This window comes from Protomyctophum bolini, assembly GCF_963924005.1.
Source record: "Protomyctophum bolini genome assembly, chromosome: 22".
Classification (NCBI taxonomy): domain Eukaryota; kingdom Metazoa; phylum Chordata; class Actinopteri; order Myctophiformes; family Myctophidae; genus Protomyctophum; species Protomyctophum bolini.
In genome coordinates, this window is record NC_137883.1 from 17,082,340 (window position 1) to 17,106,179 (window position 23,840).

The 23,840-nt window shown below is 44.2% G+C and overlaps 1 protein-coding gene across 1 annotated transcript in view; it reads left to right on the top strand.

Moving 5' to 3' along the window:
* Positions 1-915: 915 nt before the first annotated feature.
* onecut2 (one cut homeobox 2) overlaps positions 916-23,840 on the top strand; it is a gene marked incomplete at both ends in the record, with an annotated part of 30,456 nt that continues 7,531 nt past the window's right edge. The window contains one exon of the mRNA XM_080755943.1: positions 916-2,362. Within this exon, the coding sequence (XP_080612069.1) occupies positions 916-2,362 (1,447 nt within the window). The remainder of the gene's footprint in view (positions 2,363-23,840) is intronic.

The window sequence follows — 23,840 nt, forward strand, 5'->3', positions numbered from 1 at the left end:
AGTATAGGTAGGCCTACTGAAACCTCATAGACACGTGAAAAACTGAAAAAAAAAAAATGTGGCACTCCATCTTTAAAATAGCACAAACATCAGTTTAACCACTTTAGCCCTATGCGGCTACTAGTTTCTACAAAATCTTGAAGAAGAAGAAAAAAAGAACATGTTTTTCACAAATCTTGTGGTGTCCCGCTACGTCTACAAAATATTTTCAGTCCTTGACACAAAAAGTTTAATTAAATTAAGAACACCTCGCCTATAAATTTGCCTACCGGTATGTATTACAGATTAAATGCTGATGATTTGTAACAAAAAAAAGGTTGCCAATTGCCATGACGCCCAACTCACCAATCACAGCGTGTCCCTCCGAGACATGGGATGCAGACTCCCTCTATTGGCTGTTGAGGCTGAGACTCTGGACAGCTCCCCAGTCTGCTTCACACACAGTCAGTAATCCGCCGGAGGAGGAGAGAGAGAGGGACAGCCATGGAGAAGAAGAAGCCACCACAGCACAGGCCCGTATGATCGAGATAAAAATAACACATTTTCACTGGGGGGAGAAGGGAACAAAACAACAGGCGACCTCGAGAGGTGGAGGAGGAGGAGGAGGAGACGGAGGAGGAGGAGGAGGGCGACTAAAAGAAACGGAGGGAATACGAAGGAAGAAGAGGGAGAAGAAGAAGAAGAAGAAGAACCGGGGGATTTTAATACGAGGAGTAGTAGTGGACCCGTCCGGAGGAGCGCGCATCAGGAGCGGCGGAGGAAAGCGGAGAGAGAAAGGTGGGGAGGGTGGTGGTGGTGGTTGATGGTGGCGGCGGCGGTGGCGGTGGGGGGAGAAAGAAGAAGAAGAAAAGATAAATAAAGGAGAAGCGAAAGAGATATTCCGATATCCCTGGATGGACTATTATGACTTGATGAATGAAGACTGCCTACACTAACGCTTATCGATGCCTGGCCAAGGACCTGGACGCTTGTTACGCCACCATGAACACGGAGATGACAATGGACAGCCTGCACGGCGTCGGCGGCGGCGTGACCGTGGGCTCCGTGCAGACGCTCCACGATGCGGAGCTGATGAGCGGCCACAGCCCCCACCTGGTGGGGGCTGTGGCCGCTCATCAGGTCCGCATCATGGACGCTAGCGGTGCGGACTCGGGGGGCCGTGGCGGCGGCGGCTCGGGGGGAGCCTCCACCACCCTGCGGCTACACCAAGACCTGGCCGCCCGCTCAGCCATGGCCATGTCCAGCATGGCCACGATCCTGGGGGACGCCGCGGCGGGGACGACCGGCGGGGACTACCATCACCACCACCACCACCACCGCGCCGCCGCGGAGCTGTCCTCCCTGCCGCTGCACCACGCCATGCCGTGCGGCAGCGACACATCCCCGCCGCCGGGCATGGGCACCATGGGCATGGGCGGGACGTACACCACCCTAACACCGCTGCAGCCGCTGCCGCCGATCTCCACGGTGTCGGACAAGTTCCACCACGGCCACCCGCACCACCCGCACCACCACCACCATCACGCGCACCACCAGCGGCTCTCCGCCGGGAACGTGAGCGGGAGCTTCACCCTCATGCGGGACGTGGAGACGCGCGGGCTGCCGACCATGAACAACCTGTACGGCCCCGTGTATTCTTCCCACAAGGAGCACATGTCCAGCGGCATGGGGCAGAGTCTGTCCCCGCTGGCCAGCAGCAGCCCCGTGGGCGGGCTGGGGGGCAACTGTCTGGGCTCCATCCACAGCGCGCCGCAGGGGCTCCACGGCTACGGCGCGACGGCCGCGACGCACGGCGGCTCGACGCACGACAAGATGCTGCATGCCGCGGCGGCGGCGGCGGCGGCCAACTTCGACGCGCACCACGTCACCGCCAGCATGCTGGCCAGAGGTGGGGACCCTCACCATCAGCACCGAGGCCTCGGCGGCCCCGCGGCCGGCATGATGCCGCACCTGAACGGGATCCACCACCCGGCGGCGGCCCCCAACCACCACCACTCGCACCACCATCACCCACACCTGCAATCTCCATCCCACGGGCCCGTGTTGGCTTCTTCCACCCGCGACAGACCGCCCTCCTCCTCCTCGCAGCCGGGGGGGAACAGCAACAACGGCTCCGGACAGCTGGAGGAAATCAACACCAAGGAGGTGGCGCAGCGCATCACCGCGGAGCTGAAGAGATACAGCATCCCACAGGCCATATTCGCCCAGAGGGTGCTGTGTCGCTCCCAGGGGACCCTCTCGGACCTGCTGCGGAACCCCAAGCCGTGGAGTAAACTCAAATCAGGCCGGGAGACCTTCAGGAGGATGTGGAAGTGGCTGCAGGAGCCCGAGTTCCAGAGGATGTCCGCGCTGAGGCTAGCAGGTGAGGAGGCGACGCATGCACATGGGACATGGGACGGCTTGCTTGCTACACACAAAGTGACAAAGCTTGTGTTTTGGTTCAGGCTTGTTGCGTCAATTTATGTGTCAATTTAACTGTGGGCCTAAATATAGGCTAATTAAATGGACACCGGTCCATTTGGTTATACATTTGAGTTATGGATGTGATGGATACGTGTAGGCATGTTTTAAGAGATAATTAATATCAGAATGACGAGGCGTCCTGAAATAATTAAGCCTCAAATGATGTGACAGTGGTTGATATAAATTGTATTGCTGTTTGTTAATTGTATTTTCTAAATTGTTGCTATGACGGAATATAGTTTAGCATTTGTTTTTATCGAAAAACATGGAATCAAAATTGGGATCTAAAATACAAAATAGTAAAGAATCACAACACAAATCAGCACGTGTCCGCGTATAGCCCACTCTAAATGTAGGCCTATAACCGAATCAAATGTAGGTCTGTTTGGAATTACAGTATTATGATCGCCATTATTGATCAATAACAAAGCGATCGATATGAAATGACAAGGTCATGGGATTTCCCTTCGCCGCTCTGTCACTCAATTCCGTTGTGTAGTAACAGTAACAGCCTATAGCCTACATAATGAGGGAATAGCGCTATTTCGTTTACATTTCAACCACATATAGCCTACTTATAGGATTATTATAGCCTAAAGCAGTGAAAGAAATGATTTAGGAAATCGACTTGATTAAAAATATTATTATCATAATCATTATCAGTATAATAATAATAATTAGCCTATTCTTATTGTTATTCTCATTCTTATTAGGCCTATCCTATTATCATTATACCAATATATTGGTCATATTGACGGGTTGGTAAAATCTGTGATAGTTAAAGTCCATTTTAGTTGTTTGGGTGTAATGTAGCTTATAGGTTGATAGGCCTAATCAACGTTGATTTAATCACCCAAATTAAATGGCACATTCTGAGTGGCATACACAGGGCCTTTATACTGTTGTAAAAACTGTGTGTGTGTGTGTGTGTGTGTGTGCGTGTGTGTGTGTGTGTGTGTGTGCGTGTGGGGGGGGGGGGGGTGAGCAATGTGTGTGTGTGTGTGTGTGTGTGTGTGTGTGTGTGTGTGTGTGTGTGTGTGTGTGTGTGTGTGTGCGCGCGCGCGCGCGCGTGCGTGAGAGAGAGAGGGAGGGAGGAAATGGGGTGGGTGCAGAGTTTAAGGTGTCGTTGATTGGGATAAGCCTAAAGCAATCAGAGGGGACTGAGAGACGCGTTGAAAACGGGATAAATGGGTTTTCTCTGCGGTCAAACAGTGGGGCTGTTGCCCCCTCTAGCGAGGACCCGAGTATCTGACTGTCCCCCCTCAACCTTCCTATTGTTCCTTCACACAAGGGAAAGGACAGGGGGGAAAAGAAAAAAAAACATGTCCTGCAGTGATAACCTATTAAAGACTTGAGGCCGATTCTACAATTCTAAATCTCACACGTTCAAGATGTTTTAAAAAAAAATGTCCCAAAAGAGCAGATGTACAAGCTCGCAGCGTGTCACAAAGTGAGCTTGTATATCTGCTATTTTTGAATAGCCAAGCAAAAATCTAAAATTACACTGCAGATGCTTTGAGCAATGTGTTATAGCTTATTGTAGGCCTATAGGCTAGTTGGTGCAGTTGTACAGTATATGTCTTTGTTTTGCCAAGCAATGCCGCTGTATAAGGAGGATATAATAAGCTTAAGAGGAACTGAAATGTAAAATGACAAACATATACTAGGAAGATGAAAGATGTGACATGAAATTATGAATGCATGACTTTTAGGCTATAGACTACTCCTCCTGGAGAATAGCCTAATTAAGTCTGGCAAACAATTATTAATTATGATGACGTCACTTGGGATCAAATTAGGCCTATAGATGTTCTATTATTATATATAAGCGGACTGACTGAAGTTAATTGGCAATGATTATTGTTCTTGGGTGACATTGTTAGGCTCACTGTCAGTTCAAGCACTTGTCTTATATGGAGAACAATAAATCCATTATTCTGTTTGTGATCAGTGACATTTGAACATATAGCTTAATGGCAAATTAGACTTCTTAATAAGATATGGAAGGGGGATGGGTGGCAACGTGTGCGTGTGTGCGCATGTGCACGTGCGTGCGTGCGTGTGTGCCCCATGCTCCCTTGTGTGTTGTATAATGTCAGGGCCTGACTACAAACTACTGTTAATTTAACTACGAAATGTAACTGCATTTGGTTACATTTGGACGAGTTACACATGTGATATTTAACACCAAGGGTTTTGTGTGTGTGTGCGTGTGTGTGTGTGTGTGTGTGTGTGTGTGTGTGTGTGTGTGTGTGTGTGTGTGTGTGTGTGTGTGTGTTTAAATCCTTCTTCTCAGCTTTGGTCAGACAGCTATGCGTTCGTTTCTGTTGGTTGGATATCTTATTGATAGTGTACTGTTAATGTAGGCCTAGAATCAATAGGCCAGATCCTGTGTTTTGATCCAGACCAGTTCTCAAACATTTTCATGTGAAGGACCCCCAGAAGAGAAGATTTGTGTTTTTCCGAAATTAAAAACTGCTTAGAAAATGTCTTCCTTGCTCTACAAGCTTTTCTGATTTCAAAATATACATTTCAATTTAATATATTCTTTTAAATAGCAGATCTACAAGCTCTCAACATGGTGCGATGTGACTTGTTCTAAGCTTATAGATTGCATATAGTTTTGAATAGCTTTGTTTGATTGATTAACTTAACGGTTTGCAAAAAAAGACACGGTCGCACAGATTCATACAAAATAATGCTAAAAAGGATAACTCAGAAAAGCCCCCAGTGCTCTCCATTATGGTCCTGTGTATTCAATTTCAATTCATCAAGACATTTAATGGCAAACAATAATAGATCGTAATATGCAAAAATATCCTATATACGATTAGTAATAAGAAAGAAAGATAATAGTAAATAGCTGGGAGGGAGTTATGTCCGGTTATGAACTTAGACTTTTTACAGCCGAGTATGAAATTGGGTTAAAGTTGTTAAATTGTTCCTCAGTTAGCTGAGTGTACGCCCCCCCCCCCCCCCAGGACCCTTGGGGGGGACCCTAGAATTAGATCAACCAATACAGGATCAAGGTTCGAGTGTTCAATTCAATTAAACATTTATTCAAGTGTCAAATCACAACAAGTTGTCTCAAGACACTTTACATGTAAAGGCAGAGAACCGTCATTGTCCCACCCCGAGCAAGCAGTTTTTGTGACAGTGGCAACGAAAAACTGGAAGAAACATCAGGCAGACTCTATATACGTAGGGTTAAAAATGTATAAATTACTGTGTAGGGCAGGCCTATGTCTGTGATTTAGAATGGTTACCGCTGCAGAACCGATGTAGAAATTTAGTTTAGATGTTTATCATCCTTATGCAGCTATATGTAGAAACATGACCAAGGAGGATATTTTAAAGGACGACTTCCTCCCATTGTCAACCTATCTTCACATGCTCATGCTAGAATGGTACAATTTGTGTCTACTCGGTCTGTCTCAGAAACCCAGTTAGTCAACGTCCGTATTTATTTTACTTTTTAACACAAGAGCAATGGCTTCCATTATAGCATGCTAACCTAAGTTCCAGGAATTGAAAGTCTGCAGTTTATATAGCTTGGATTTCCCATCAATTATGGCAGTGGTAGGTAGGTTTCTGAACTGTCCACAGCCCTCCTCTACGTCACAGACAGGGTACATTACAAAGCAAATAAATAGCGAGAACTGAGGAATGGTCAGTGTCCTGGCAATAGCTGTGATGTAAATAGTAGTTATTATAATAATATATGTAGTCGCCAACATGCACCATGATCAGTTACAATGATCACAAAGTATACAACACTATAAAATCGTTACCAGCACTCCCCAAGCAGTCTACAGCTTTATACACAGATGTTTCCAATACTCATTTGCTTGATTACGTGGACCTGTCTCACACTCACACACTCACATTAGGACGGCAGTAGCTCAGGAGGGAGAGCAGCTTTCTGGCAATCAGAAAGTAGCCTGATTGAAGTGTTAATTTACAAATCGATAAATTAACACGGAGGATGTTTACTTCACTGTGTATGTCAGCAAGACTAGGACACAGTATTACCTTTATTGTTAAGATTGTGTTGCAGAAAGACGTGTCTGATCTCGAGGTGCAACGTCATGTCAAAATTTGGATACGAAATGAGTCCTCCTATCCCTGATAACTCTATTGACACAAACCCCTCTCGCCCACCAACGCTTCCTTCAGCATACAAGAGCTTTTTTTAGAGGTCGAGATTAGAGGTGAATTTCTGCTTTGTTGACTATTATGTTCAGATGTGCAGCAGAACATTATTTTACACCGTTTCTTTTTTTTTATATGAATGAAGCGTATCATCTGCCATTTCTAAACCTATAGCTATAGTGTGTGTGTGTGTGTGTGTGTGTGTGTGTGTGTGTGTGTGTGTGTGTGTGTGTGTGTGTGTGTGTGTGTGTGTGTGTGTGTGTGTGTGTGTGTGTGTGTGTGTGTGTGCGTGTGTGTGTGTGTGTGTGTGTGTGTGTGTGTGTGTGTGTTCTGCACTACCCCCCACCTGAGTTTTCTCTACAGCCGTAATAACATTCCGCCGTACAAATACAATTATGTGTGTTTCATCTCTGCAATAGGAGAAAGAGCGAGAGAGAGAAAGGGGGTTGTGTGTGGGGGGGGTCCTTCTATCCGATTTACTCTCTACCTAGCCTATAGGTTTATATCAGTGGGTTTCAACCCTTTTCATATCAAGGTCCATTATTTATTCTGCATTGGAGCCTCTCAGACCCAAAACGTATCCATCGACATCATATTTTGTTGTCCACATTTCTGGAAACCTTAACAATAATTTAACTCCATAAGGGTCTATTTGGTTATCAACTCTCCATCATTTAGCTGGGGACCACCTGAAACCCCCTCAAGGACCACTGGTTGAAAACCACTGCTTTATATTGTAGCCGTTTTGCCAAGTCACCATTCTCAGACTCATATGGTGGCCGTGAAGGACGTTTACATCCAGGCAGCCCAGTGGCTTTCAACCAGTGGTCCTTGAGGGGGTTCCAGGTGGTCCCCATGCAGCTAAATGATGGAGAGTTGGTAACCAAATGAACCCTCATAGATCTTTAACTCTTGAGAGCGTAAAAAAGGAAACCAAATGGACCCGTATCCATTTGGTACGTTTGTTAAACACCTGCATTACTTCATTTACAAGAAGTCTACATAAGTAGAGAATGTACGTCATGCATGTATTGACGTCGTACTGAACGTTCAATACAGCATATGTTTGTGTGTCAAACAACGTAGAACTAAATATTTTACGTTTTGGGTCTGAGAGGCTAAATCTCATCAAATGGTGATCCGTGGCTCAATTGCAGAATAAATAATGGGCCTTGATATGAAAATGGTTCTAAACCACTGATCTATATATAGCCTATACCACTTGGTTCTAAACCACTGATCTATATATAGCCTATACCACTTGGTTCTAAACCACTGATCTATATATAGCCTATACCACTTGGTTCTAAACCACTGATCTATATATAGCCTATACCACTTGGTTCTAAACCACTGATCTATATATAGCCTATACCACTTGGTTCTAAACCACTGATCTATATATAGCCTATACCACTTGGTTCTCAGCGTCAGATCAGGGGTTCCACCAGGGGGTCCAAGTGGACCCTTTACGGGTCTGTAACTCTCAGAGTTGAATGAACACTGAGAATTGCATAGTGTAGCTTGGAGTCCCAAAGATATAAATACTAGTAAAAACGAAATACGCTGAGTTACAGACCTGGCCGTTAGGAACCCTGGTAGGCCCCAGACCAGACGTTGAGAAACAGTGATCTAGCCTATAGGCTACTGTTCTTTCAGGCATTCAGTATCTTTCTCTCTCTGTCTCTCTCTTTACTCTCATTTATTGCTGTCTACATATATGCTCTCTCTCTCTCTCTCTCTCTCTCTCTCTTCTCTCTCTCTCTCTCTCTCTCTCTCTCTCTCTCTCTCTCTCTCTCTCTCTCTCTCTCTCTCTCTCTCTCTCTCTCTCTCTCTCTCTCTCTCTCTCTCTCTCTCTCTCTCTCTCTCTCTCTCTCTCTCTCTCTCTCTCTCTCTCTCTCCATCCCAGGGCTTTGGGTTGGGGGTGGGGGTGTTGGCGGTGTGTGTGGGGGGGTATTATGTGATCGGGGCAGGCCGGGGGGAATAGAACACAAGAGCCAAAGCTGCAGCGTGCTGATGAATTATTGATAGGAATCTCTGCATGACCCGCCTCTGTCTCTCCCCTCACAGTGGCTGCTCGCGGCTTCTTCACCTTGCCCTGGGTTAACCAGGCAAAATCAACAGAGAGAGAGAGAGAGAGAAAGAAAGAGAGGGTATTTTCTGACAGAAAATGCACAATTCTTATGGTTTTCTTTTGTAAGCTAGTTTTCCTATAGTGTAACACTGTTGTTTTACTCGTTTCCTTATTGGCCTTTAATTGTGCATACGTTGTTTTTGTCTTGGCTGTTTTGTTGTGCCTTTGCTTTGGTAATGTACACGTATGCTTTCTCATGCCAATGCAGCCTCTTTGAATTTAATGGGGAGAGAGAGAGAGAGAGACAGAGGGGGAATAGACGGGGAGTAGACAGGGAGAGATGGAAACAGGATCGAGGGAGAAGGGGAGGGATGGAGACAGCACAGGGAGCGATCGAGGGAGACGGGGAGACGAGAAATAGGGAGGGATGGAGACAGGAAGGCAAGAGAGGTGGGGGCGAGCAACCAGTCAGCCATCCACTTGCTTCTGTTGATGACCATGGTACAGTGTGTGTGTATGTGTGTGTGTGTGTGTGTGTGTGTGTGTGTGTGTGTGTGTGTGTGTGTGTGTGTGTGTGTGTGTGTGTGTGTGTGTGTACAATGCAGAGCCTGTGTGTTGACGTCGATGATGCAGCCTACTGTGTTCATGTAGAAATATAAGAATGTATTGAAAGCAAAATGACATACGAGTCACGAATCAGTGCGTAATTGATTGATTGATTGAATACTGTCCGAAATGTAAACAGCATGTGGTACAGTAAAACATGACTTGTGATCCTATGTATTCATCAATATAGCATAAAGAATTAACACAATAACACATCAACAATACACTATTATGTACAAAGGAGAAGGGGGAAAAATGTGTCAGTGGTCCTGGATGACACCTCCTTTTGATGGGAATTAAGTTACTTTTACCTCCCCTTGTGGTCTCCTGAATAGATAGTGTGTTGGAATTAGCTGGGTCATGGGCTCAAGGCCCAGAAGTAGTCGTATCAGTTTGTTTTGGGAGGTCTGAAGCTTAGTTTGCGCAGCAGTGACGTCGAGATGTTGGAGAACCAAGAGGTGCAAGCAGTGGCATTGAATGAGGGCTCCAGCTAGCGTCTTGAGAGCACTCTGGGGGTCCCAATAGAACAAAATGTTGTAAAACTTAGGAAACAATAGATTGCATAATTTCTGCCAGTCAATTCACCTGTATTTTCCATCCTTCCGTATACTTCTTTAACCCAGTAGCTATAAGTAATAAAATATCAAAAATGGATGAGGATCAGCGTCTCCAAATCTGAGGCCATGGTTCTCAGCAGGAAACCGGTGGATTGTGCAGTCCGGGTAGGGAATGAGGCATTACCCCAGGTGAAGGAGTTCAAGTATCTCGGGGTCTTGTTCACGAGTGAGGGGAAGACAGAGAAGGAGATCAGCCAGAGAATCAGAGCGGCAGGGGTGGTATTGCAGTCGCTGTACCGCACTGTTGTGATGAAAAGAGAGTTGAGCCAGAAGGCAAAGCTCTCTGTCTACCGAGCAATCTTCGTTCCTACTCTCACCTACGGTCATGAAGTGTGGGTCATGACCGAAAGAATAAGGTCGTGAATACAAGCGGCTGAAATTAGTTTTCTTCAACGAGTGGCTGGCATCTCCCTTAGAGATAGGGTGAGAAGTTCAGTCACACGAGAGAGACTCGGAGTACAACCGCTGCTCCTTCGCCTGGAAAGCTCAGGTGGTTCGGGCATCTGGTTAGGATGCCTCTCGGGCGTCTCCCTAGGGAGGTCCTCGACGCACGTCCCACTGGGAGGAGAGCCCGGGCAGACCAACGTGCAGTTGGAGGAAACACATCGACTCACTGACCTTGGAACGTCTCGGGATCCCCAGGAGGAGGATCTATCACTAATGAGTCACTAATGTTGCTCTGGAGAGGGAAGTCTGGAGCACTCTAATGGAGCTGTTGCCCTCGCGACCCGACTACGGATAAGCGGTTGAAGATGGATGATGGATGGATGGTAATGACACAGCCAGAATTAACCCCCCCCCCCTTGTCATTAGTCCAAACCTTTTCTGGCAAATCAAACAACCAATCAGGAAGTGGACAATCAAATTCATGCATTGTTCCTCATCTTTGAAAAACAAAAAATATATAATTCATAAAAACATTGATATATTATTACTTATAGCTACTTTAAAACGCAAATCTTCTCTTCTGGGGTCCATGCATGTAGGCCTACATTTTGGGGGCCCTTGATGTGAAAATGGTTGAGAACTACTGATTTAGAAAGGCATTTGTAGAATCGGCATTAGGTCTTAATGAGTTGAAAATACAAAGAGCTAAATGTTTTAGTCTGCATTCGACGAACGAACGTAACGCTTGAGAGACAAAACGTTAGCATTGCGCTGCGGCGTCAATTCCATACGTGGGGTTATTGTTCTATGTTGTCTACCTTGTTGTACTAAGGTTACAACAAGCTTCTGTGTGTTTGTGCATTTCTGTCTGTTCTCATATACAAAGGTTAAACTTCGCTGCACCCAAGGCATAGATAGAGAGTGCTAGTCATCAGAATATAGTTCAAACAATTTGTGTGGTGTGTGTGTGTGTGTGTGTGTGTGTGTGTGTGTGTGTGTGTGTGTGTGTGTGTGTGTGTGTGTGCGTGCGTGCATGCATGCATGTTTTGCTTGCACTCACATGTGTGCCTGGCCAGAGAGTAGTTGGACGAGCCTCCGCTGGTCAGACCAAATCCCTCGGGCGCCTGACCGCCGGTTCGAGCCCGAGCCGGCCCCTTTGGCGGCTCGATCTCCGCCCCGAACTCCGCCCCGATCACCCCCAGCAGCACGATGGCCGTGGCCTGCTTCCTGCGCTCCTCGTACGAGTTGGAGATCTTCTTGGCGTTGGGGGGCAGGTTGGACAGACAGCCTGGAAACACACATAAAATACAATTATGAATTACTCATCTGATACAGTGCGCCAACTGGGGGGGGGGGGTCCCCATGTGATATGAGGGGAGTTCAAACAATTTGTGTGTGTGTGTGTGTGTGTGTGTGTGTGTGTGTGTGTGTGTGTGTGTGTGTGTGTGTGCGCGTGCGCGTGCGTGCGTGTGCATCAGGCACAGGGCAGCGTATAATATGTCTCCTGAAAGTGGGACATGAGACAACAAAAACTGCTGCTGCTCTCATCATTATAAACTGTATTCGGGTGTTTGGGTGTGTTAAACACGGTGAAACTGAAATAGATCAATAGTGTATTGTCCGACTCATATATACCCCCTCTGAGGTGGCATTTTTAGGAACGTTTTGTGATGAAATTCAGGGCAGACAAAACAGTACGCGGCCTACAGCTGTGGACCTTGACTCAATCTAGAATCACAGTTTGTTTATCCTGCCAAAGCGTGTTGAACTTCAGACGTCCAGACCTAAATATTTCCCGTTTACTGAGCTGTACTGTACACTGTGCATTATTGCTGTGTATTACTGTGCATTATTAATGACCCGAGCTACGAGAAAGACTGCAGTATATCCACAGTATACTTTATAATGGAGACTTTGTGTCTATGAAGAATAGTTTGTCCAATGGTTTAAGTGTGTGTCTTATGTTGTTTGTTTCATATAGGCTATATAATATCAGTCTGTCTCAGGCAGAAATCTTATTTTATCTCCATATTTAATCTATTGTTTTATTGTGTACAATTCTTGTGTAATGTTATACATTGGCAGAATATGCTCTTTGTGTGTGTGTGTGTGTGTGTGTGTGTGTGTGTGTGTGTTTGTTTGTTTGTTTGTATGCTAAACCTCTACCGGTAGCCTACTAAAAGTAAAAGTACTTTTTAGGCAGAATGTTTTCCATGTGAGGCAAACGTCAGAACTATGTCCTATTGATGACATCAGAGTACTATACAGTATGGGGCTTTGTGGATTTATCAATTATTTTGTGGAAAGCCGCTGATCCGACCGACTTCCCACTCGATGCATGACTCCCTCGGGGCCTCTGCGATACATAGTTTTAAGTTGATCGATCGGGCGGTTCTCGACATACACCGGTGACACACTCACTCACAGAGAGGACGTGAGTTTATGGATATATACAATATACACTGTAAAAATCCTCCCTTACGGTTCCCTGTTTGATTACATTTGTACTTTCTCACAGAGTTCAAACCTTTAAGAGAAGGCTGCACACATCAAAGGTTATATAGTGACAGGTGCGTAGGACAACGAGGAAGGTCCAAATGTTCAGAAAGGGATCTATAATATAATTATTATATATTTTTTAAAAGGTCCCGCACAGTTGCACACTGTCTGGAACTAAAAGGGCTGAATAGGTATTTGTGGTATTTGTAATTAAGATGTTAATTGGAGTGGGTCATAATATGATGGTGAAGGGTGTGTCTTTTGTGGTTTGGGATTGCTTTGTCAGCCAATGGGCGTAATGACAGAGGACCTCCACACACAATTTACAATTTAGGCATTTAGCAGACGCTCTTAATCCAGAGCGATTTACAGTAAGCAGTGAAGCACACTGTGTGGGTGTAGGCGTGTAGCCATTAAATAATTGGTGGTTATTGTGCATTGGATGTTTGTCCTGATGAAGGTCTAACGACCGCAACGGCAAATTAATAAAGAGCATCCTTTTCGCAAATTCCAGACCTTTTTCTTTGATTTGATATCATCTAGATCCCTTTTTCTGTACATTCTCGGAGTTAACATTAGCACTCGTGACTTCACAGTGTACCATCTGTATACCTTGCCTGCTGGCCCACTCGCCTGCCTGCCTGCCTGCCTGCCTAGACCAATTACCTTAACCCTGGCTGGTGGTGGTGGCGGTCCGCTGACTGCAAGGCCAGGTGTCCTCTGTGCAGCGCTGGGGCTCACTGGACAAAATGGCCCTGTCGTCACTTCATTACTCTGGCCAAATCAAACCTGACACCCCCGGCTCCCAGTTTATTCCACCAGCACACACAATCACTCCGACGAAGAGAGACCCACACTTTAAAAGTCCCCGAGTGTTCGTTTAACTCTGGGTGTGTGCAAAATGTAACCAAATGGACCCATAAGGGTCCATTTGGTTACATTTTGCACACCCTCAGAGGTACAACCGGATAAATTAACACAGGAGGAGAACAACAGGATACATCTTTCAGTAGCAATAGAAACACCTTCTTTAAGATTTATACTTGTAAAACGAATAATAAATTACTCGACTGAGGTGGACTGACATTTTAATTGGCAACAAAAAAGACAAATTATGTTTGATCATAAATGATGGCCGCAATATGGCAAAAATCCATTATCATGGTAATACTGCTTGTCGTGCCCACTATCCTAATGGGTACTATGAGATATATAGTAGCAACAATTTAAGTATAGAAATACTATGTATTTGGTGTTTGGCACCAAGAGACGTTGGATAAACATCGCTAGACTACACAGGATGATGAAAGTAGGCTAAACATACACTGCACATGAAACCGTTATGTATTCTACCTTAAAGCTGCAGTAAGTGATTTTCTTTTTTTTCAACAGCTCTGTATTGTTGCTGTTGAGTTGAGTGATCGTTCAGTAACAGTAGGACTCCCTGTTTAACCACCTCTTAAATAAAAGACCCATCTGAACTGAGCGCTGCTTTTGGGGTGTCGGACTATTGGTTGTCTGACTATTGGTTGTCTCAGCTTGTCTGACTATTGGCTGTCGGACTATTGGCTGTCGGACTATTGGCTGTCGGACTATTGGCTGTCGGACTATTGGTTGTCTCAGCTTGTCTGACTATTGGCTGTCGGACTATTGGCTGTTGGACTATTGGCTGTTGGACTATTGGTTGTCAGACTATTGGTTGTCGGACTATTGGCTCAACAGTGTCACCTGTTGGTACAGACATAGGGATGGACAGACAGACAGACAGACAGACAGACAGACAGACAGACAGACAGACAGACAGACAGACAGACAGACATTGCTGTTCCTTGGAGTGGCTGCACCACTCAATAAAAAGGAAAACAAAATGCATTTTCAGGAGACAGAACTCAAACAGGATACAGGATAAACACGTGAAATTGCAAGCGATGACACAAAGAAATGAGCGGACAAGATGTAAACTGGAACTCTATTGAATTGCAGCTGATAAATGGGTTGTCTCTCCTGATTGTCTGAAATTGGGAACACGCCTGAAAATGTATCTTCTGTTTATTAAAGAGATGGCGAGACGGGGAGACCCCTGTCATTGAACAAACACTCTTTAGTAATAATATATCTAACTACAGAGATTTAACCAATTCACAAATGTTCACTTATGTTCTAACCAAAAATATAATTTTAGATTTCTTTGGCTATTCAAAAATAGCAGATACAAGCTCATGAACTTGTAGAGCTGCTATTTCTTTTTAATTGTGAACATTTGCGCACATATTTGAGTATATATTTTTAAAGCGAACATTTTGCTTCTGGGTGTACCCAGAACAATTTCGGGATGGGCGTCTGCAGCCAAATACATTTGGGGGGTCATTGACATTAAAAACAAATGCACATAAAGTGCACAAAGACCCGCACACCGCCCTGCCCTTGCAATATGAACACTTTTATTAGGCAACGTTTCAGGCATCTGAAGGGGTGGTCCTTGACATGAAAAAGGTTTGAGCACCACTGACGGACCCAAACTAGTGGAAATAGCAGCTCTACAAGCTCAAGGCAATATTCACTACTTCTTAAACATTCGTTTTCTAATTCATGGAATTTATTTGATTTCTTCATGAAAAAAAAAATCTTTGCATTTTGTTTTTAATATGAAAATCTTTACTTTTTTTGGGAATGTTTGTTTAGACTAGAGCACTATATGACATAAATCATTTGCCAGCCTGGATAAAGTAGCAGCCAAGTCTATGGCGTGATGTAAAAGGAAGAAAAAGGCGCCCTTCACACAAGTGTGATTTTTGAAAATGTTTTTAAATAATAATAATTAAAAACAAGATGTAGGAAACAAATAGGGAAGGGACCCATAAATGGTTCCCGAGCCAGTGTTTGGGAAGCAGTGCTGTAGAATGTATAGCAGTGGTTCTACAGGGGCCCAACTCCAAATTTGGGGTTTCCTTTTCCTCAGTCTTACTGGAACAGAGTTTGTGCACACATGGATCTGTTCCGTTGACTGAGGTTACATGATGACCCTTGTGCTTCTGGATGGAAGCCATTCAGAAAAGCAGAGCAAAACACACGCAGATACTCTGTATACTGGTATACTCTCAAAGGTACAAAATGTATACAAATGAGCAGATCAACAAACTCACAAGCTCGTAGATAGGCTATTTTCATATGGTCAAGGGCTGAAGTGGGTAATGTATGTTTTGTAATTGTAATAATAATCAAAATCTACAGAGTAACTAGTAATCTTCCTCCCTCCCTCCCTCCCTCCCTCCCTCCCTTCCTCCCTTCCTTCCTTCCAGTGGTTTCCCATGCAGCATCATTAACATGCAGCTCACAGCTCTGGCTGAAATAACTCAGTGAGAAGGCATAATGAATAGAGACAGGCAGGATGGCTGGCAGTGAGGCTGAATGTGGCATAGATTGGCTCAGTTAAGCTTAATTTATACGTCTGAGAGTGTCTGTGTTGGCCGGGGGAGAAAAAAAAGGAGAAAAATGACGTATTCTCAACTGAAGAAGACATGTTCTTTTCTCAGCCAACACAGCCATTAGATGAAGTATAAATGAGCCTTTCAGACAGGTTCTTAGCACCTTAACCACATGAACCCCAGTGTCCCTATTCTGGGGCGAACACCATCTAACCCACGATAATGGTGAAAGCGTTTGATCCTTGATTTTAAATGTGAGATTTGGGGTTATGACGTCGATGTCCATTATGTCCACACATTTCTCAAATGTCCACATCACATTCATTAATAATTCATAGACGGTGTTGTAATAAAAAAAAAGGACTTTAGAAAGCAATAAGCACTAAGCATGTATTGCTTGAATACACTACTACTACGAATACAAAAAGTATATATGAACGTTTTGCTCAACCTTCCAGCTTGCACCAGTACCGATGATGACAGTAACTAGTGATGATGAGACATTGGCTAGTGATGACACATGGCTGTTAGTGCTCAGTGATGAGACATGAGTACACAGCTGCTGCAAACACACCGGGATGACCATGCACATATATTTCACTTGTCGTCCTTCCTGCATTTCATCTCACAGATTAATTTCTCGCTGGCTGCCTGTGTGTGTGTGTGTGTGTGTGTGTGTGTGTGTGTGTGTGTGTGTGTGTCCACCTTCTTGCGTGTGCGTCAATATTTGTGCGTGTCCACATCGGTGTGTGTGCGTAATGTGACTCGTATACAATGGTTATAGCTAATCTTTGCTGCACTCTTTGATGCATCATCAGGATGCTCAGAGATGAGGATGTTCACGTATCAGGGCTGTAACCATGCATGTTAACAGCGATACGATACATGGCTGACGATACCATACATGGATCATATTGGTTCTTTATGGCGATGCGACGCGATTCACTGATTTAAAATCCATACAGTAACTATTTAGCAAAGAAATTAAATCTGTGGGAAACATGTGGATATTTCAGGTTTTTTTAAGAGAAAATGTATGAATATGGATATAAATAATAAGTAAACACAGTGATTCATATAGCAAATTCATAGACATAATATTTGAACACATGGACAAACCCGTACCTTGACATGAACACAGAATACACAGATTTATGTAGACCAAGTGTAGCGATAATGAATGCAAAAGTAATTAAACGCCTCTTTTTTTCTTGCTAAATGCAACGCACAAGAACTTTTGATTGATTGATACAATCGATTATTTGCATTGCAAAACGATTCGATGCCGAATATTTACAATGCAAAACAATATGATACAAAGTCAATGTTTCTGATTACATTTCAATATACTTTGATTTTTCGATGCAGTGCCGGTTACTATATTGTTACACCCTCGCTCTCTCTCTCTCTCTCTCTCTCTGTCTCTCTTTTGTCAAACTAAACGTGTGTGAAACAGCAGCGTGTGTAGGCGGGGAGGAGGTACAGTTGGACGCCGTACAGCGCACGCCATGCGTGGATCAATGGGTATAATCTGTAGCAGATTAAACGAGCATTAATACTGGGGGGACCGTGCAGAACGTATAAACGGTGTGGACCCACATCACATTGATCTGAACGAACATGATCCTGCCCGCTTCCAGGAAGGGAACGCTGACGGGAGGAGGGGGGGGGGGGAATGACAGAGGAGAGAGAGAGAGAGAGAGATGAGAGGTGAGAAAGAGAAAAGAGAGGTAACACAGTGGAGAGGAAAGAAATAATTAGATGTTAGCCACTGAACCCTTCAGGACCTGAGGCCGATTCTACAAACACCTTCTAAATCAGTAGTTCTCTCACACAGAATTTATGATGTTCAAAATGTTCAAAAATAGCAGATGTACAAGCAGCGCAGCATGAAGTGACGTGCTGCGAGCTTGTATGTCTGCTATTTCTTAATAGCCATCGCTACAATGTAAAATGACACGCGTTTTCTTTTCTGGACTCATTCTGAACTGACCCGAGTTCAGATCTCTGTGACAAAATGAGCGGATCTACAAGCTGGCGTTGTGTACCTATACGTCCTCCCATAATCAAGTAGAGGAGAGGATAGGAATTAAAGAAGAGGGAGGGATGGAGGGAGGGTGTAGAGAAAGAGATGAGGCGGGAGGGGAGAGAGATACAGGGTGGGGGAGGGACAGACAGACAGAGAGAGCAAGACCAAGAAGGATAAACATGGGAGGAAGAGAGACAGAGAGAGGGAGTAAGAGAGAGAGAGAGAGGGTCTTCCCAGCAGTATGCAGCTCTTGTGACAAACAAAGTCAGTGGATGAGATACTGTACACTGTTGTTACTGCTGCTGGGCCGACCGAGAGAGAGTAGTTCCTGTATAATGTTGTTTATGAACATGTCATTGCTGTCGGGCAGAAACCTTCGTCTTTTTATGTGTTCTAAATGAATGACCAGTATTTGACACTGTTGTATGACAGGGACATCGCCAAAAAGTTCTTGTTCAGTAACGGGGTCTCCCCGTTTAGCTCTTTAGTTAAAACAGAAAATACTCAGGATTTTTCAGTGTATGTTGTTGCACTGTCTAGAAACTTAAAATTAAATAATATATATTATATATATATTAATAGACAGTGCAACAGTTTCAACACAAAGCCATAGGCCTATGCTAACTGTGTGTGTGTGTGTGTGTGTGTGTGTGTGTGTGTGTGTGTGTGTGTGTGTGTGTGTGTGTGTGTGTGTGTGCGTGCGTGCGTGCGTGCGTCGGTGCGTCAGTGCATGTGCATGCGTGCGTCTGTTTTTCAACATTTATTATGTTCACAAAGACACAGACGTGCAGATTGAACATGGCCCCACCCAAAATAACCAATAAATGAAATAACTTCAACTTCACCTTAAAATTAAGCTTCATCTTTTGTCCCCATTCCTTAAAAAAACATAAACAATTCTCCTACGATGTGATACACGACGTACGTATGATCTGTAATAGACAGTTTGAGGGGCATCCTCAATTTGATTGGCTTCAGGTAATCGGATTCATTAGGAGCAATCTGTCTTTTATTGGATTAGGTTTCATATTGGATGGAAGCGATCCAATTGTACAAATAATAAACCTTTAATCTAGATGGTTCCCAAGTCTGTGATGGAGGGAGAGAGAGAGAGAGAGAGACAGAGACAGAGACAGAGAGACAGAGAGAGACAGCAACATGAGAACAACAGAGAGAGTGAGACAGCGAGAAAAAAAAAGAGAGACAGAATGAGAGACAGGGAGAGGGGGGGACGGCGTGCAACACTGCCGCACAATGAAATATAAATCAGGTTTAGTTGTTTACAGATTATTGTGGTGACAAAAACAATGATGTCTGAAATGACAGACAAACAAGGGTGAAAAGGATCACAGGCAGATTGATTACATCAAACGGCAATATCTAGAAACGGGCTGGAACTATCTGCAGGCACTTTCTTTTAAGATACTGCCAATTATTAAATATTTGTTTTAAATAATTATTTTGCCAGCCACACCAAATCATGTCAAATCATCACGCATAAGTTGTCACTTTTACAAATAACTTCAGGATTAGAATGCATTTTATATGATTTTTACTCATGATGAACACTATATATAACAGTAAATACACTAAAGATTTATAGAAGTCTTTTTTTATAAAGAATTGCTTTCACTTGAATATAAATGTTTATTATAATGCAGTTTCTTTTTTCGTCCCCATCCTGATTATGGATTAAGTTGAAATGATGAAAAAATACACCAAAAACAGAAGAAAAGAGACAGAACAGAAGAATAGGTAGACTTAATTTAAACAACCAAAAAGAATAATGCCTTTTCTTTAACTTTTGTGCATGTGTGCGTGCGTCTGTGTGTGTGTGTCTGTGTCTGTGTCTGTGTCTGTGTCTGTGTGTGTGTGTGTGTGTGTGTGTGTGTGTGTGTGTGTGTGTGTGTGTCAACCAATTGAAACTGAGAATCTCTATATACGCTATAGACAAACATTTGCCAAAAATACAAATCTACAAACTCACAACTCGCCACATTGCGGGGAGTTGTGAGCTCGTAGGTCGGCTATTTCCGCCAAACATATTCAGCTTCGAGCTAAAACAAGAGGGGGCCAGGTATAGACCCCTGGGGGACTCCGGTCAACAAAGTATAGGGTTTAAGTGGGTTTTAAGCTGAAATTATACACGGTCGCGCAGCGCTTTGTTATCTCAAACATCTGTTCTTTTCGGGGCAAAAAGCGACACCGTCACGCGGCAGAGTGTAAATGGGGCACTGGGTGCAACATTTCGCCAGGAAGCAGAGAAGTCGTGGTCCTGAAACACGATCAAGCCTGTTTTCATGGAATCAGAGCGACAGCGGTTTGAAGTCAAACACTCAGAATGTCTTGTCACAATGCCCAAATATAGCTGGGTCACCCCTCTCTCTCTCTCTACCCCACCCCCCTCTCTACCCCACCCCCCTCTTTCTCTCTCTGTTGTCAGAGGCTCCTTTTTGATCAATCACAAATTACAATATGCCGTATTGATCTGGGTCTCGTCTTGTCGTGTTTTGTTTGCCTGGTGTCCAGTTAAGCAGCGTGCATAACGGCATGGCTCGGCTTGGTGATGTTTCAGAGAGTCGCACTCAAGAGATAAGGACGAACCGAGAGCCATTTTTCTAATAGTTAACTCATCACTTATTAGCGTGCGTGTGTGTGCATGCTTGCGCGTGTGTGTCTATATCCAAACAGTGGGTCTCTATGACTCATGTCTCTGACTACACTACTGTCAACACTGGTTCAGGACAAAGGGCAAAAACTGTTCCCCTTTAGACAGTACTGTCTAAAAACTACTGGTACAAGCCATTACTACCCCTGGTGGTACAACTACTGCTAATAGTAATGATTTCTGTGCCGCTGCTAATTAGCTGTGAACAACATCTACACTGAGTTATGCAAAACATATATTTAGAGCGAGGAGAGGACAGACAGACTAAGAAACAGAGTAATAGCACTTTTGATAGGTGCTATACAAAAAAGGATATTATTACTAATACTAACTACTTCTACAGATGCTACAACTACTACTAGGACCACTGTAAAAGTCACTGCACAAAGTAATACTGCTGAGAGTAAGCCTACATGGGATGCTACTGCTACTAATACTACGACAGACACTAAGGGCTCCATTTTCGTCACTGCTAAACCCCTTATCCCCAAACTTCTTTGCCTTTTTTTACTATTTTGAAAAACATTTTTGAATAGTTCAACTAGCCAATCTACATTGAACGTTGTGAGCTTGTAGACTGGCCATTTTAACTATTCAAAAATGTTTAGCAAAATAGTAAAAAAAGGCAAAGAAGTTTAGGGATAAGGGGTTTAGCGGTGACGAAAATGGAGCCCTAATAGGGCTCTATTCTTCTCCAACTACTTTTGAATAGTTCAACTAGCCAATCTACAAGCTCACAATGTGCCGATGTAGATTGACTATTTTAACTACTGTATTAAAAAAAGTTTTTCAAAATAGTTTAAAAAAAAAGAGGCCTAGAGCTTAGAAGGAAACAGTGTAGGAGAGACAGACGAAAGCTGAGAATGAGACAGTTTAGGATAGACAGACACTATAGGAAAGCTGAGAAGGAGACAGTAGGAGGGACAGGCGGTGAGGGGAGTCTTCTCTGGGTTAGGGCCGATTCATACTCCTATTTTACAGCTATTTCGGCACTGTAGAGACGAAATGATTTTGGCTTGTCAGAAATTTTCAGTAGCACCGAAGAGGCAACTTTAGGACGGTACCCGCCGCCCCCCGAACCTCAAATGACGTCACATTGTAGGCTCTACAGAGCCGAACCGACTTTTATTCGGCTCTCAAATAGGAGTATGAATCGGCCCTTAGAATGTCCCTGCAGGGTTTCAGGGTATATGTTCCATATGAGCCCTTACACTCCCCTCCCTCCCTAGCTGAAAATAAATCTATTTCAATTTAATTCGGGAAAAAAAGAGGTCAGAGTGTGTGTGTGTGTGTGTGTGTGTGTGTGTGTGTGTGTGTGTGTGTGTGTGTGTGAGAGAGAGAGAGAGAGAGAGAGATTTAGATTGTGTACATTTTGACAAATTGCTCCTGTTATGAATTGACAGAGGAAGAAGGAAGTGGAGAGAAGCAGAAAAGTAGGGAGAGATCATGAGAGAAAAAAAAGAGAAAGACTAAGAATATTTCTCCGTACGACGATGCGACACATTTTGAGCTTCTTGTAGATCGGCTATTTTGGACGTGCGAAACCAACATATATGAATCGGCCATGGTGGAATGACACTGAACTCCTCTGAGGCCATTTCCCCTTGCATGACATCACTGAGTCTACAGAGACTGTGACTGGTCCATCCATCTTCCTGGTAAACAAGTGAATGTGTATCTGTTGCGTGAGTGCGTGCGTGCATGAGTGTGCGTGCGTTGGTGGACCTTTGCACGCTGATGTCACCACAGACTGTATGGACATCCAGATATGCACTGATAGCCTCTCTCTCTCACTCTCTCTCTCTCTCTCTGGACGACCACTCACACATCACCCACCTGTTTAGGCAGGCTTATGGATGATCTGTGTTTTCTGCTGCAAGCTGTACATAATGTTTTGCTTTTGCTTTTAAACTGTGTTTTGTTTCAACTGTTTTTAACTTGTTGTACGGCGACCTTGAGTGCACTGAAAGGCGCATTACAAATGAAATGTATTGTTATTATTATGATTATTACATGCACCAGTGCACAACACACGCGCACGCACACACACACACACACACACACACACACACACACACCTCACTTCACGCAATATAATATGCAATATTATTGCTAATATGTTGTTGCTCAAATGTTGTGAGCAAACACAATACTGTTTTTGTTCTGTCTGTGTGTGTGTGTGTGTGTGTGTGTGTGTGTGTGTGTGTGTGTGTGTGTGTGTGTGTTTGAGTGAGTGAGTGTGTGTGAGTGTGTGAGTGTGTGAGTGTGTGGGTGTGTGTGTGTGAGATAAAGGCGTTTCTCTCTATTTCCGGTGATCAACACAAATGAGGAAGGAAGCAAGCATTGGTGGCGCATTAAGCACGTCTACATGCGCGCGCGCACACACACACACACACACACACACACACACACACACACACACACACCTAGCACTTAGCTATCAGCACTCACATCAGAGTCAGCAGCACTCCAGTATCTGTGTGTGTGACTGTGCGCGTGCGGGTGCGTGTGCGTGTGTGCGTGCTTGCACGCGCGGGTGCATGAGTGCGTGCGTGCGCGGGTGCGTGCGTGCGTGTAAGTGCTGAGATGTTTTGCATCAAGTGTTTTAGTCAGTCTGGGCTGCCTGCTATAAAGAGCTACTCTGTACTACACAGCATTCTGTTGCTGCTGCAAATGCAAATGCTGACTGCTACTTATACTCTCATGAAAAATCCTTAGTGAGAGTCTACAACCAAATGGACCTGTGATGGTCAACAGTACAACTACTACTATACCTACTGTGGAATAAAAAATGACACATGCTATTTTAATTAATGGGTTAATACAGATATATTTAATCTATTCTGAGCATGCTGTAATAAGTGAACATTTTGGCGCAACATTTTCAAACATTAGATTGTAGATCGGCGTCTCAAGCGAA